This window comes from Pyrgilauda ruficollis, unplaced genomic scaffold (assembly GCF_017590135.1).
Source record: "Pyrgilauda ruficollis isolate IOZ18807 unplaced genomic scaffold, ASM1759013v1 scaffold15, whole genome shotgun sequence".
Lineage (NCBI taxonomy): Eukaryota > Metazoa > Chordata > Aves > Passeriformes > Passeridae > Pyrgilauda > Pyrgilauda ruficollis.
The window spans coordinates 12,622,254-12,637,791 of NW_024513654.1; the positions used below are offsets into that span (position 1 = coordinate 12,622,254).

Genomic DNA, 15,538 nt, shown 5'->3' on the forward strand with positions numbered 1-15,538 from the left:
ACACCTCTTTTGTGGTTCTTGTGCCTCAAAAATGGAGAGAAACTGGTATTTCGTGGAAGGAACAGGTGTGTTATGACCAGTAGTTCGTAAGGATGATCACATGAAATTATGGGACAATAAAACACTTTCCTTAATCATAGATCCCCACTACAGAAGTTGATGGGATCACTTTTTCTCCATTCCTATTAGAAAAAATTAGGCGTGAGGAATCTATTAAGCGTAAGCCAGCCAGTTGCGATGCAGCGTTTTTGGTGGAAGCACCCAGCTATCTCCCGGACCGCAACATACCCCGGTTTCTCGGCCGCAGATGTGTCCGCAGGATTCTCTTTTCCGCACTCCGCCTCCCAGCACGCCCCGCTCCCACGCCGGCCTACAGTTCCCAGCATGCCCCGCTCCCGGCGCACCTCCCCGCTTGACTCGGCGCAGCGTCGGACTACAGCTCCCGGCAGGAGCCGCGGCAGCAGGAATACATCACCCAGGCGGCGCCGCGTCGCTGCTCCGCGCATGCGCCGCCGAGGGCTGGGCTGTTGCTCCCTCACGGGCGGCTGCGGCGGGTCCTCGCCATGGAGTCCTACGATGTGATAGCGAATCAGCCCGTCGTGATAGACAACGTGAGTGCGGGCGGCCGCGCGTCCCGGGAGCGGGGAGGGCCCGCAATCCCTTTGTCATCGGGGCGGCCGCGCCCCGCCCGCCGCCGCCCCCCCACCTCGGCCGGCTCGGCCGCCGCCTCCGGCCCTCTCACGGCGCCATACGGCGTCCTCGGGGGGCGGGGCCGCTGCGCCTCGGCGAGTCGCGATTGGCTGGGGCGGCTGGCAGTCACCCGCAGCGGGGCCGCTGCCCCGCGCTGGGGGGCGCAGCCCTCGCCGCCGCCGAGTTGCCGCTGGTTGGGAGGGGCGGCGCGCCCCCATTGGCAGAGACAGCTGTCAGTCAGCCGGACAGTCCGCTGCTACCTGCCGGAGCGGGGCGGGACTGTCGGCAGAGCACCTGCGCTCATTGGTAGTTGGCGCTGTCAGTCAGGCGGGGCTTCCCCGGCCCCGCCCCACCCCTCTTTGTGCCGGGGGGACAATGGGGGTGCTGGGCCAGGCCATGGCCACGCTCCCAGCGAGCTGCGGGGCAGGCCTTGGCCAGAGTTCCAGCGTACTCCTGGCAGGCCGTGGTTGGACCCCCGGCGAGCTCTGGAGGTGCTGGCGCCTCCCTAGGCCCATGCAGGACATGGAGCCCTCCAGCCAGGCACCCCTCGCAGGCCCAGCGAAAGAGAAGCTTTGACCTCTTGTACTGCCCCTCCTCAAGTGCATCCAGCACAGTGGTCACAACAAGGCAGTGCCGTTCCCAAGGCATGGATTCCCATGCCTTGGAATGCCACTGCTGACGGATCTGTGCCCAGGGTTGCATCAGCATAGTGTTGCAGATGGCTGCTCCAGTGTGCTGATGCTGCTCATTAGCACAAAGCAGACCTTCAGTGTGTGTGTGAATTGCTCTGTGGGAGATGAATGGTAGTGATTCCCTGCCTCTTTGGGGTACTTCTGGGTCCAGTTCTGGTTTGCCCCATCCATGCTGCTCTCCCAGAGGAAAGACCATCCAGGAAGGAATCGGAGGGCATGTATTGGACAGAGCCTCCTTCACTATACTGAGTCACAAACCCGTGCTCCTCCCTTCTGACCTCTATCGCCAGTGATTGAGATTCTGTTGTTTTGAAGGGTCAGTACTGTGCTCCATTCTTCTTCCATATGCTTAATTTCTCCTGGTTTTTTTTGCCATATGAAGCAGGTTTTCTGGCCTGGCTCTTCTCGACCTATTGCATTAGCTTTACATAAAGTGAATGATTGTAGGTTTTCTCAGATGAAGGCTGTTATTCTTCTGACTTTTTCTTTATTACGGATCCCAAATTCCTGTCTACAGCTTGAGCTCTCTGATACAGTTTTGGCTTTGTTTGTTTCCCTTGAATCTTACAGCAGAGGGATTTGGGTTAGACATTGAAGGAAAGATCTAATAGGAAATGAGAGTAAGCAGTAAAATTGACTGTGTTGAGAAAAACATGAATCTTCTTTACTCAAGGTGTTAAAAATGCACTAGGCTGATTGTTTTTAGGAATGCTTGTATCAGCACTGATCCTGCTGCGTTGTTGAGTGATCAGCTAAACATTAAAGTTGTCTCTAGATGTTCTGGCACTGTGAGGATCACTTTGTTGAGCTATTAATGTAGTAGCAGCCTATATTTAATTTCAGCATGTCCTTTGGCTATTTAGTGCCGTGATTGCTGCCCCTGCCTCAGACCTGAAGAAGGGTTTATGTGCCAGCAGCCGATTCTATGTATTTTTTCATTTTATCAGCTGGTCTTATAAAAGCTAATTCTTGTTCTTGCTTCTCCGATAAACGAGCTTATCCCCTTCCCCTCCCTGTACAAGAAGTAGAATGGAGCAGTTGTTGTAGCATCTGCCTGGAACGCTGGCAGGCTGTGGGCCAAGGAGACTCGTGGTGACACTGCATTTTTGCTTCTCTTTGGAGTTCAGGCAGGATGGGAAGTGGAGCTGCACAGAGGAGGTACCACTCTTCCCACTGCTGTTCCGCTACTGCTTTTCTGCAAGAACTGCAGGCACCTTTTGAAGGCTGAATGTTATCCTGTCTCACATGTGCCTGTGTGTGGGAAGGGGGAAGTGAGATACTGAGCTGGTGAGAGCCAGACCCCTCCAGTCCCAGTCCTGCACTAAAATCTCAGTGTGTTCCAAAAGGACATGAAGTTCTGTAGCTAAAAAATTAACAGAGAGGTTTTTTTCTCTTACCACACGTTGCTCTTAGCTGTATGTTTTCAGCAGGGAGAGCTTTGTAATGTACAGTGGGAGGTTGGAGCTGTACCTCAGCACAACTTTATACTCTCCATTGTCTAATTTTTAAGAGCTGTATTCCCATCTGCAGTCCAGCAAGCTCTCTCTGAATGGTCTGGGAGCCCTGCTGAACATAATGCACATGTCAGTAGTCCACCTGTGGCCTAAGTCAGTGCAAATTCCTTGACCTCCATGGAACGTGGAATTATCTCGTTTGCCTTGTAGTCTAAGTGGTGGTATTTAATGCAGCTGAGCTGTCAGCAAGGGCTGTTGTGTCTTTGGTTTGTTCTTGATCTTATAAATTCTGTACCAAATAGAACAGTGTTGCAACAATATGAAATGTGCACTCTCCATAGAAAGTGCCACACAGAAGATTGATTGGTGATTTCCATTTAAATTTGAGTCCTAAATGCATCAAGATTAATGAATCCATAACCAACTGGCTACAGAGCTAGTAGATGAGGTATGCTAAGGGATGAGCTCAGTTCCTTCAAGACACTCACAAGAATTTTTAATGAATTTATCTTCCTTGACCTTTACATTTTACATGTAGTTTTTCTTCTTTTATTCTTTTGTTCAGATTAAAATTTAAAAAGAAAGAAAATAAACTGCTGCCAGATAAAATGGAATGAAAACCCAGTCAGGATAGTTACTGGTGGAAGAATATAAATTTTTCAATTTTTTTAGTTTTAATAAATCAGAGTTTGTAACAGAAGAGAAGATGCATGTATTTTTGCTTACTTGAAACAAAGATGAAAAAACAGGTCTTTAAATCTTCTGAATCAGAGTTATTTCAAAATGTAAACATTTTCCTCTCATTGCATAGGAATCTCAAACTGGTCTATAATAAACAGATTTACTCAGTGTGCACATATCTTCAAAGAAGTGAATTGTTTTCAAGAAAAATTGAATAGGTCAGAACGTGCACTCAGGTCTTTGTAGTGCGGAGATGTCAAACAGCTGTTCTTGGTTTATTCCCAGGCACTTGGAAGCACAGTTGTGTTGAAGCCCCATCCCACCAGCACATTCAAAGCAGTCATTTTTCTTTGACTCCAAGTTGGAGTTCTGAACTTCCAACACATTTGGTTAACTTTGAACTTCAGTATGTAAATCTTAAAATACATAACTTGCTGGGAATCTCACCAGGACACACTGGGCAATTTTTGGCCTGACATAAGGAAGTTTTAATCTCTAAGTTAAAATAGGAGCATCGTTGTTCTCCTGAAACCAGTTCCACGCAGCTAGCAACAAGATCACTCATTATCCTGAACAAAATATTCACTTAGTGCAATATTGTAATGTGGTTACATTATGTTACTGCATTTCATTCAATTCTTTTTCTGCAAGACTTGCCACAGGATTGTATTCTTTCCCAGGTAGAGAGTTGTGTATAAGCTATGATAAGAAAAATCAAAATAGTGGTTTTGGTTTGTTCCTTGTTTCACTTTGAAGGGAATAGCCAGAAGAGAGTCTGTCTCAATGAAAGCCTTTTTAACACTTCACCCACCACTTTGTCACACTGATATCAGTTAGTGCAGACCTTGGGATGCAACTGGAGCTGAGTCCCTCGTGTGGAAAGGAAGTATGTAGTCCTGCCCAGTTGGCAGCTTGGGTGTGCTCCTGGAGCCAGCCTGGCTGCAGGTGTTTATCAGGAGACAAGGATTCAAGCAATCTGCCTTTTATATGCTTTATAAATAGCTGTGTCTGGTTTGCAGAGTATTCCTGATACTCCTCTCCTACAGATGTGTCCTGGCAAATCTGACTCTGGTGTTTAGAGACAGGAGTATCCCTGCTCTGGTGGCAGAGTGCACATACCCTGTGCAGAGCCTGACATCCCTGCTGGAACTGCTGATGGAAGTAGCTTGGCAGTAAAGTGCTGGACTGTGAACGGGAGAGGCTGGGGCCGCCCCACATTCCTTTCTGCTGAGCCTGCTCTGGCTGGTAACCTCTGGCACCGGGAAGGCAGCATCGGAAACCACTGCAGCCAGGGCTTGCCTGGCAGAGCCCTGAGCAACTCATCTGGCCCCAGCCTCGAAGCAAAAGTGGTGATGCTGACCCATGAGAGGTGGTGAGAAGTGGAAAGCTAGGGAAGAGCTTGTTGCTACTCATTTTAAAATGTGATGGGGTAGCCAGAATATCTTTTTGGCCTCCAAAGTAGAGCATTCCTACTGCAGAGCTGTTGAGAGTGAACAGGCACTTCACAGGTCACAGCTTTCAGTGCAAGCTCACACACACTTTGTTCCCACCATGGGGATGAGCAGAACTGCTCCTCTTTCTGCAGAAGAGCTTGCACCCATGGTAGGCTGGGATTACCAGTGAAACGGCTTATCTGAGGAGATCCTATGAAAATCCACTCCTTAGCAAAACTTGGGTGTTCCTGCAAGCTGCTCATTGTTTCAAGATGTCATTCCCTTGGGAGAGGGAGAGGAAATGGAGGAGGGGAAGGAGTCAGCACAGATCCAAGTTGATGATGGTGTTCCCAGGATGCTTCCGGACAGGGAATGAGAGCTGTGGGGCCAGATGCCCAGCACTGACTCCCTGCCAGGGCCTTGCTGTGGCTGGTTTTACCCGCTCTGTGTTCGCTGCTTTGAATGTTGCAGAAGGCTCTTTGGATCTGTGCCTTCCTGACTGCCATCTCTCATCTCTGCTTTGGCTCTTCTGAACAAGCTCTGTCCCGTCAGCTGTGCTTCCTGCCCCCAGCCTTTCCCCTTGCAGTGTAGCTGGCACCTTTGTCCTTTTTCAGCCACAGTCTGGGTTGGTTTCCAGTATCTCTTCTGACCACACTTCTGCCTCCTTAGCATTCGCTAGTTCATCCACCATCTGCTCATTTTTTCCCTATTTCTTCTTCAGTCTGTTTCTCGCAATTCTTTGCTACTTCCTTCTCTGACTTTATCTGCCCTCCCTCCATCCTTTCCAAATCTCCTTCAAGAGGCCTGTAGCCTTCATTCCTCCAGTGCTTCATGAAGCTGGCAGAGTTCAGTTATTCGTGCTGGGCTTTCTGGAGTGTTCTCGTCCCCCCAGAGGTTATCTAATATTGACAGACACCTGTAGAGTGTGGATTTAGGCTCCTGCACCCCTCACAGTAATCCTGGCTAGAAAAATACTCATCAGTACAGGGCAGTGTTTGTTTGAGTGTGTGCAGAACAGTACCTGTGAGATGTGTCAGTGCCAGAGAGGGTGCCAGTCACTCCCTCCAACAGCCAAGCTGGCACTTCCCATCTCCCAGCAGCCTGGAGAGTCAGTCCCTGGGGAGCTTTTTTCCTAGTAGGAAGGAGTGGATCTGGCAGTCCTGATGTACTTTGCTACTCCTCTGAAACTTGTGAAGCTGATGGAAGGAGCAATAAGGTCACGTATTTGTCTCTTGCTTCCACAGGGCTCGGGTGTGATTAAAGCAGGTTTTGCGGGTGATCAAATACCAAAATACTGCTTTCCTAACTAGTAAGTATTCTGCTGGTCTTGGTAACTTCTTAGTACTGTGAACCAATTCTTTGATTTGTAGAGGGGAAGAATTGCCTGGTTTTATGAATGAAAAAACGCCCCTTTTCTGCCTGCTGCAAAGAAGCATCAGGGAGATGTGCTCCTGGTTAAACGTGAGATATGCTCCACTGTTAAATATTTTGAGATTTTTTGGGGACACGAACAAATTGTAAAAGATGGCATCACTTTGTCAGGCTGAACACACAACCAAAGCTGTAGCATCCCTTAATCTGCACACATGAGGAGAAGGACCTGGAAAGAGTAAAATTTGGAATAAGAAGTGTGAAGACCTCTGTATTTTTTCAGTGTCTGGTATGTTGTCTTGATTCTTGCCAGACTTTTTTGTAAGTTTTCTAAGAGTTTTGCCAGGATGAAGACTTCTGGAACAGGAACTCTGAATAGTCACTGGCTTTTATTTTCAGTGTGGTAGGTTTTTAGTGAGTAGTTTTGTGTTCTGAGCAATATGTTCTGTATGGGATGGTAGGGTATGGGACACAAATGTCTAATCTGAGAAGTCTGCCTGAGGTCAGGCAGTACATGTGGATTGAACACCTCAGACAATTGCTCAGTCTAGCCACGTTCATCCCAGTCACTGTTGAAACAGGCGAGTCTTGAATAATCAGTGAAAATATGGCCAGACTCAGCTGGTTTATGTCCAGCCACTTCAGAACTGTCTACAGTCTGTCCCCTTCACCTCTGACTTCTGAGATTAGCTCAGAGCAAACCTGGGTCTGTCTGCACCTGGCAGTGCCCCCAGACTCACCCACTGAGAAAGTTCTGGTTAGGACAGAGAGAAACACAAAGTATGCAATCCTTGGGTGCATCTGAGCTCTTTGTAGAAGCATTTACTCTGTTGTCTCTGTTCTAGTGTGGGCAGACCAAAGCATGTTCGTGTTATGGCTGGTGCTTTAGAAGGGGACATTTTCATTGGTCCAAAGGCAGAGGTAAGAACACCTGTACACTGCGCTTGTCCATATATCTCCATGTGCTGCTGTAAGAAGGGGATATGGCAGCTGGGCTGTGGTTCTTTGGTATCATGTAGGTCCGAAGAGTAGAACAGATTGTCACTTGCATATGTGTCCAAGGTGGAGTGTGAAGCTTAATTAAATTCTTGTGCCAATCTGCTGACCACAGACCTAGTACCCAAGGCCTTCAATATCTCTCTTTTCTTTTTAGGCTACTACTAGCTCTATATGGTTACATACTTTTGACTGGGAACTTTAGAAATGGACCCTACTCAATTGCTGTGTATCTTCCTGCCGTCTCTCCACAGTCCTGCTTATGTCAGCATGTAGTCAGTTGTGTGGTCACATTTCTTGTGAGCCCTTCAAACTGCATTCCTCAGTAACATCCTATTATGTTATATATCATGGCTGATCTGGTAGTACAAAGATACCATATGGTAGGTGTCTGTGTGCTGACTTTAAAAGTATTGTGATGGAATATGCTCTGCAAATGTCATACGTAGACATTCCTACTTGGTATGAAAAGGCCTTGTCTAGTCTTGGCTTCTCTGGGAGAGATGTTTGTGATGAATGTTCAGGTTTTTCCCTGTATGCTATAGATAAATTATGTTTTAGTGGAATCAAAACTGAAGGTGAGTCTGACAGTAAGTCACAGTGCTCCGAAGTGGGGTTGTTGGAACGCTCTCTTGTTCTTCCTGTTTGCTCAGGAGCACAGAGGTCTTCTTGCGATCCGATACCCGATGGAGCATGGCATAGTGAAAGACTGGAATGACATGGAGCGCATCTGGCAGTACGTTTATTCTAAAGACCAGCTCCAGACTTTCTCAGAAGAGGTGAGAGACCACATTATGTAAAGGCACAGGCATCATTCAGTGCATGTGTAACACAAGGAGCCTTGGAACATGGAAAGATTCGGGACTTTTCCTTTGGCCTTCTTTCTGAATGTGTGTCTGCTGCTAAATTAGGTTCTTTCATCTCTCAGGAGATACTGCACAAGGAGTGTCCAAGCAGAATTCTTCTCCAGATCTGATGGTCTGGCCTGACTGAAAATCTGCCTTTCACGTTTGCTATTCACACTCTCTCTAATGATTCTTCTCTAGGCCAAGTGTTTCTGACTTTTCCTGTTCTGCCTGCACATCAGGCATATCCACTCAGCAGTGACATGATTTGAAGTGAGGAAGGAGAAAACCACAGTCCTGTGGTCTGGAAGGATCAGACCAAAAAACTATTAAATGTCTGAGAGCAATCTGAGCTGTGGAGTAGGAATATTTCTGTCTGCCTGTGCTAAAAGACCATATGCCTTCATCCTTTATTAGGGTGTGTATTTTGGCTAATCTGACTGATTTTTTGTCACTGAGAATCATCCTACTTGTCCTTCATGGGTCACAGTTAGAGAGTACATTTCCTAGCACTTCATAACTAGACCAGAACCCTGCTGGTCTTCCAGCCTAATAGAAATTATTTAGTCTAATACAGCTCAGCTGAAATTACTCCTTTGTACCTGCCCTCTTGCATCAGTGGTTCCTAAAGGGAATAAATAAGCAGAAGCATTTAGGAAAACACCTGTACTGCCTCCTGATTACTGCAGCACAGCTCCTTCTTCTCTTTCCCAGCATCCTGTGCTCCTGACAGAAGCACCCCTAAACCCGCGCAAGAACAGAGAGCGTGCTGCTGAGGTGTTTTTTGAGACCTTCAATGTGCCAGCACTATTCATCTCCATGCAAGCTGTGCTTAGCCTGTAAGTGTCTTTCATCTTTGATTTGTGTTTGTGGAATGTTGCCATGAAATCCATTCTACAAAAAAAAACGTGGAAGACCTCAATGATGTCTTCCCCCCATCTTCATGCAAGAACTGAAACTCAGTTTGTGTAATAAAGAGTTTACAGGAAATTTTCTGAACTGCAAACAGAACTTGAGTTTTGAGGAGTTTTTAGGCTCTGTTTGTGTGAAATCTCTGCTTCCTGAGTTGAGTGTGAATGTGCTGCTTGCCTGGGCTCACTTTGAGTCGCTTGTTCTGACTTGAGCCTTTGTCCCTTTGGTAGCTACGCGACTGGCAGGACCACGGGAGTGGTGCTGGACTCTGGGGATGGTGTCACCCACGCTGTTCCCATCTATGAAGGCTTTGCCATGCCTCACTCCATCATGCGGATTGACATCGCTGGCCGGGATGTCTCCCGCTTCCTGCGTCTCTATCTCCGGAAGGAAGGCTATGACTTCCACACAACCTCTGAGTTTGAGATTGTCAAGACCATCAAGGAGGTGATGCCCTGCCTTGTTTCTGTGTTTGTCCAAGAGGGGATTTCTTCTCAAGGGAAGTTGTGACTTGTGAAATCTGGTGGGAAGTTCCAGCTTATGTAGCTCTGCACCTAAATCCATTATCTCCGTTAGGGAGTCCAGGGCCACTAAGATGATTAAAGGACTCTTACATGTGGAAAGGCAGGGAGAGCTTGGACTGTTGACCCATAAGAAATGTGTGGGGAGAGTGTTGTTGATGTATATAAATGTCTGAAGGGAGGGTGCAGAGAAAACAGAGCCAGACTAATTTCTGTGATGTCCAGGACAAGATGCACAAACTGAAGCACAGGAGGTTCTGTCTGAACATAAACTTTCTTTAGCACGAGGGTGACCAAGTGCTGGCACAGTTTGTCTAGAGAATTGTGGAGTCTCCATCCTTGTTAATATCACCTGGATGTGGTCCTGAACAGCCTGCTTTAGGGGACCCTGTGTGGACAAGATGACCTCCAGAGGTCATTGGCAACCTCAGCTGTCCCATATTCTGAGAGAGTTATAGTCAAAATCACATTAATCCCTGTTGAGAGGCTGTTAACATGGAGGTGAAGATGGGCTGGTGGTTCAGAGTCAGTTTTGCATTTACCTGTGCTGCAGTTTTTCAGGGTCTGATGATAGCTTTCTGTAGTGTTTATTTCCCTTCATGGAGTAAAATTCACGGCAGCTAGGGATCACAAGTGGGATATTGCAAGGTAGTTTACCTGCTGTGAGCCTTAAAGGTCTTTTCTCTAGCACATAATACTGTTGAAATCAGTCTCCCCAAAGGGATACATGGATTTTAATTATTCGTGAGAAAAACATTTTATAAGAGGCATTTGGGTTTACCCATCTCATTTCCCTCTCCCTGACTCTGTTTCCTCTCCAGCGTGCCTGCTACCTGTCAATAAATCCCCAGAAGGATGAGACTCTGGAAACTGAGAAGGCTCAGTACTACCTGCCAGATGGAAGCACTATTGAGGTTTGTAAGGACCACTCCTGGAGAATTCCTCATGTGAGGCACAGGGTTTCCAGAAAAGCTCCCCAGTGATGGGAAATTTCATGCGGTGTTAGGTGGGAGGGGATAATTTTAAAAGACCATAACTCATCCTAGGTTGTTGACTGGGCACTAGAATTTTTCAGGAAAGAAAGCTTTACTAGAAACCTCAATTTGTGCTAGAAGTCCTTGGTAAGGATGCAGGATGACAATGGGGATTCAGAGTTGTTTGAGAGCAGGCTCTGATCTGACAAACTTTATGCAGATCAGGTATAGTGTGGGTAGGTGTCAGCTCACTAAATCCATCAGTGGTTTTATGTGTGCTTTTTGTCATGCCTAGAATTGTCTCCTGTGCATTAACAGTTGATTTGAAGAGTTAGGAATACTCCTTAGAAGACTGAGCCCACTATAGAATGGTTGAAAGAGAGGAAATACAGGTTTTACCTCCAGTACCAGGGCTGGATTTGCTCCCTTTATGTCAGACCTGCTATATGGGGCTGAGCAAGTTTCTTCATCTCTTTCATCTGCAAATTGGAGATGGTGCCCTTTGTAGTCCAAACTGGCATTCACTTGGGATCTAGTGATGCAGTATGAGTGTCCAGGAAGTTTCATTACTTTGAAGCTTCACCTAAGAAAGGCAGGCCCATCTGTAGGTAGTGAACAAAGCCACACTGTTCTCTTCCCTCTGTCCTAATTTCTGCTCTTGCAGATTGGCCCTGCCCGTTTCCGAGCCCCAGAGCTCCTGTTCCGGCCGGACCTGATAGGGGAGGAATGTGAAGGACTTCACGAAGTGCTCGTTTTTGCCATTCAAAAGTCAGACATGGATCTGAGGCGAACGCTGTTCTCCAACATTGTGCTATCTGGAGGCTCCACGCTTTTCAAAGGTTCCTGCCTCTCCTTTTTCAGTAGCTGTGACATACCTGATCTCTTGCTTCTTTCTCACGTGAAAGTGGGAAGATAACCCAGATCACCTAGTTTGTCCTCTGGGGTGAGGGTAAATTCTGCTCTATCAGGGCATTTACTTCCTAATTTTCTGAGTCCTAGTCATATCCTGCTGGGTATGCAGGACACCTGCCCTTGTACATCACTTTCTGGGCTTGGAGGGCTTTTACTGTTTTCCTCCAATCAATGCCTGCGGAAGGACAGAATAGCTGTGTTCATTCCTGCTGCTGTAGCTCACAATAACTGAAACAAGATACCAAAAAGGACTCTTCCATCTTCTAAGGTTTCTTTCAGTCTCTGATATGTGAGAGTTCAATGGTCCTAGTCCTGCATGAGTATCAGCTCTGTGCAGAAAGGTTTCAGCCCATCCCTTCAGGGCTCAGTTGGTACTTGCTGACTTAAAGATACCCTCTGCCAGAACCCATCAGTCTGTTACCCACTGGTTGACATCTCCAATTAGATCCTGGTCTTCCCATTCAAGCCACTGTACAAATGGGCTAGCCACAGGAAGAATGCCTAGAGAAGGAGGAGGTCCTAGCTAAAAACCTTGCTTGCTTGACTCAGGGTTGCTGCTTAGGAAAAGAGCCCATTGTGCCAGTGTTTCAGCTCTCAGTGAGACAGAGTCCTGTTATGTCATTGTCTGTGTTCTGTGCCTCCCCAGACTGGACTCTCTGTAAGATGTGGAATGGGGTGTTTGAGTAGGACTGCATAGGCCATGTCCACATTGTTAGCGGATGGAGCTTGGGATTTTGCTGAGGTGCTCATGCTACATGTTTTCTGTTTTGTGTAGGCTTTGGTGACAGGCTGTTGAGCGAAGTGAAGAAACTAGCCCCGAAGGACGTCAAAATAAGGGTAAGAGCCATCTCTTTTGTGTTTGTCACTTACCAAATGTGTTGGTCTGTGACCTTGAAAGAACGTTGCTCAGACTGCAGCTGCCATTTACTTCAAATCAGAAATGCCTTTCCTGAGACACTCACATGCCCAATAGCATTTGCTGTTGTGATGAAAATCAGTCTGGTTTCATCACTGAGAAGGTGACTCATCTGACGTGACCCCTGTCCAGGGTTCTGGACCAGAGTGGCAATTTTGTGGGGACTGCCAGGTGTCTTTCTGTTGGGAGAGATCACATCTGTGTCAGGTGCTAGCTAGAGTGAAGTGTGGGCAGTGTGCTAGGAGGAGCAGACTGGAGCTTGGGAAGGTACAGACTGATTCTCTCTTTCTTCCAGATATCGGCTCCTCAGGAGAGATTGTATTCCACATGGATTGGGTATGTATGTTCTGTACAGCAACACATTTTGCTGTGGGATTGGGCTGGGAAGGCACAACTCAGTAGCTCTCATGTTGTTATCCCAACTGGTGCTGTGTGTCAGGGGGGTTGTGTTGCTCAGCTGGGCAATGCTTGGTGTGTTCTTGAAGCAGCAGTCACCAGGTTGTGTGGGAGGGGGCAGGTGGTGCCAGGCTCTGTAGCACTGGCACATTTGAGGATAGTGGGAGAGGGAGTGACTGTCCAGAGAGTGTATGTGTTGTGTAACTGAGCTTAGGCACCTTTTGGGGAAGTGTCACGATAGAAACAGCCCATCTCTGCAGAGATACTATGAGAGCGCCCCTAGCATTTTCCTTTAACTCGTAACATACCTGTCTTTCCATAGTGGCTCTATCCTGGCCTCTCTGGACACCTTTAAGAAAATGTGGGTTTCGAAAAAGGAATATGAAGAAGATGGAGCTCGTGCCATCCACCGAAAAACCTTCTAGCCCTGGGACCTGTCCTCAGTCTCCTCCGAAGACTCACTTAAACTCGCTTTTCTGAGTCCGAGTGTCTGAGAGCTGCCTGTGTGTGTGTGTGTGCGCCAGCATGCCCCGATGTCACTGAGCAAAGACGACAGCAGCAGGAGGGTTGTATTAGTACTACTAACTTCTTTTTTGTTTTGTTTCGTTTTTTATTGGAAAGGAGAAAATACCAATCTACATTTCTCCAGAATGGCCCATTCCTTTTTCATTTCAGTCCCTTATTTTCTGTATCACAGTCACATCTGTCATTGTAAAACAAATAAGCAAAAACAAAGGGAACAGCTTGTAGAAACTGCCTGGCAAGCCAGAAGGGAGCCAACCACTGCAGACTGCTCGTGCAGGCTTTAGTTAGCCTGACTGCAATGCCTGGATTGTCTGGAAACATAGCTGAGGCCCCATAGCTACTTCCTTCTTCAGCGGTGTCTTCACTATCAGTAAGTTTTTGAAGTTGTTTTTAATACATTTTTTTATTAAGAGAAAGCACATTCTCAACAGTTAAGTCCGTTTGCCCCCACTGTTTTGGTGTATGAGTATGTGTATGAGTGTGTAACTTCTTAGCTTGATGTGGGGTCTGCACCACAGCTGGAGAAGTTGGCGATAGGACTTAGTTTGTATTGCATGGAGTAGAACAAAGCAAATCTAATCAGCTATCATTGTACTAGACGGTTATTCTCTCGTACCTTGTTTTAAATACCTTTTCTCCTCTGGAAGCAAGTACCCCGGAATGGGCATGAAGGCACTTGTGTGTTCCCCCTCAACCTGCCAAGATTTACAGTGCTGACTTCTCGTGTTCTTTGTAAGAGTCGAGGCTGTTTCCCTCCTTCCTGCCATGTCAGGGCAAAGGGAGCATGTATTCACAGCCAGGCATAACTCTTGTGTACTTTATCCATTCTGGGGCAAAATAATAATTGGGAAGGTGCATTGTAATGTAAGAATTGTTTTATTTATTGAAATGTCTGAGGATCTCTCAAATACTGACCACAGCACCTGGGAATTATGCTTTGGGTCTTCTTTGAACACCTGTTGCCCAGCTGCCCGCTGCTCGATGTTCGCACTGCGCACAGCACCCACGCTTAGCGGAAAGGCCAGCCCTGCACCACCCCCGGTCCCTGCTCCGCGGGGACTCGCTGGTCACTGGGAATGCACCAGGGGAGAGGACAGTAAAGCGCGCTGGGAGGCCGGTGTGAGTGGCACGTGTGTGAGCAGGAAGTTGTCCTGCTGGCTGTGTTCGCTGCACTGCAGTGCCTTTCTGCTCACCTGGTGGCTGCTTTGCTTGTACTGCTCTAACAGCCCTGGGCAGCCTGCAGACCTGCTTGTGTTGGGGCATGCCACTGTTCCGGTTTTACTTGTGCATTATTCGGTGCTCTTTTTTTTTCCCATTAGTTTTCTGCAGAACATGGCAGTAGCGATGGAGCTGGATTTGGTAGCAGTTCCTCCGTTTCTCTTTTTTCTCTTCTTTGCCACACATCACCTTAGGGTCACTCTCAGGTGCAGAGCTGGGGTAAGAGCTGGAGGATTGCCACAGAGGTGAGGGAAAGGCCAGTGCACTGCCCCAGCTGAGACAAAAGTAAGCAGCAGCCAGTTGCCACTGCAGGAACCACATTCTTGGGGCTCACCCATGGGTTTGGAGAGGCTGTAGGCAGGTGGGTAGGGTGGTCTCTCCCAGCTGAGGCTAGGCTGCTTGTTCCCCTTGCCCCATTGGAGCAGACTGTTTTTTAAGCAAGAACCTGTCAGAAAAGAGCCATCAATGCTCAGCCTTCTGCTGGAAACTGGTTGTGTTCTTGCTGATTTGCTGCAGCACACAGAGGGGAATTCCAGCAATTCCTCTCAGTTCCATTACTGTGTGCCCCAGGCAGTGCTCTCCATCCCCCCAGCCCCTCCGCTGGCCTTGCAGCAGCAGTGCTCATTTTGTAACCTGCAGTGACTGGGCAGGATGGTGCTGTCTCCAATCTAGCGTTTGTTTGGTCTGCCTGTTCCCTCGCACACTGTCCAAACCATGTTGCCTGGTGGTGCCCAGCATACTTAAATAAATAAAGTCATTCATATACAACACTCGAGCCTCCTCTCCTGGCCTCCTCTGCCCACATTTCCAATTTTAAGGAGGTAACTTGTGTTCTCTTGCCTGTGCAGAATTGTTGCTGGCCAGACTGCAAGGAGACACCATCATTGGTCCAGGATTGCATTCCTGGTATGGCTTTTGTGGGAGGAGATTCCTGGGCTGCAGCCATGGTGTCCACACCTTCTCTCCTTTACATGTGTTATCCCTGAGTCTTCTGTCACTGCA

General features: G+C 47.7%; 2 protein-coding genes across 2 annotated transcripts in view; one reads left to right on the plus strand and one right to left on the minus strand.

Annotated features, from left to right (window-relative positions):
- Positions 1 to 506, minus strand: part of SUFU (SUFU negative regulator of hedgehog signaling) — a 90,900-nt gene extending 90,394 nt beyond the window's left edge. Inside the window, exon 1 of the mRNA XM_041461353.1 lies at positions 289 to 506. Coding sequence (XP_041317287.1) covers positions 289 to 506 — 218 coding nt within the window. The remainder of the gene's footprint in view (positions 1 to 288) is intronic.
- ACTR1A (actin related protein 1A) lies at positions 483 to 15,306 on the plus strand. The gene is made up of 11 exons (XM_041461355.1): positions 483 to 611; positions 6,195 to 6,259; positions 7,167 to 7,242; positions 7,971 to 8,096; positions 8,877 to 9,001; positions 9,305 to 9,521; positions 10,417 to 10,509; positions 11,234 to 11,408; positions 12,257 to 12,318; positions 12,693 to 12,733; positions 13,116 to 15,306. The coding sequence occupies exons 1-11, from the start codon at positions 564 to 566 to the stop codon at positions 13,216 to 13,218; spliced, it is 1,131 nt and encodes a 376-aa protein (XP_041317289.1). The 5' UTR covers positions 483 to 563; the 3' UTR covers positions 13,219 to 15,306.
- Positions 15,307 to 15,538: the final 232 nt, after the last annotated feature.

Excerpts from the sequence above, each read along its gene's own strand:
- ACTR1A (XM_041461355.1), top strand. The coding sequence starts at position 564 with ATGGAGTCCTACGATGTGATAGCGAATCAGCCCGTCGTGATAGACAAC. Across the intron at positions 10,510-11,233 it reads CAGATGGAAGCACTATTGAG|ATTGGCCCTGCCCGTTTCCG; the intron begins GTTTGTAAGGAC and ends CTGCTCTTGCAG. Across the intron at positions 12,319-12,692 it reads CGAAGGACGTCAAAATAAGG|ATATCGGCTCCTCAGGAGAG; the intron begins GTAAGAGCCATC and ends TCTTTCTTCCAG.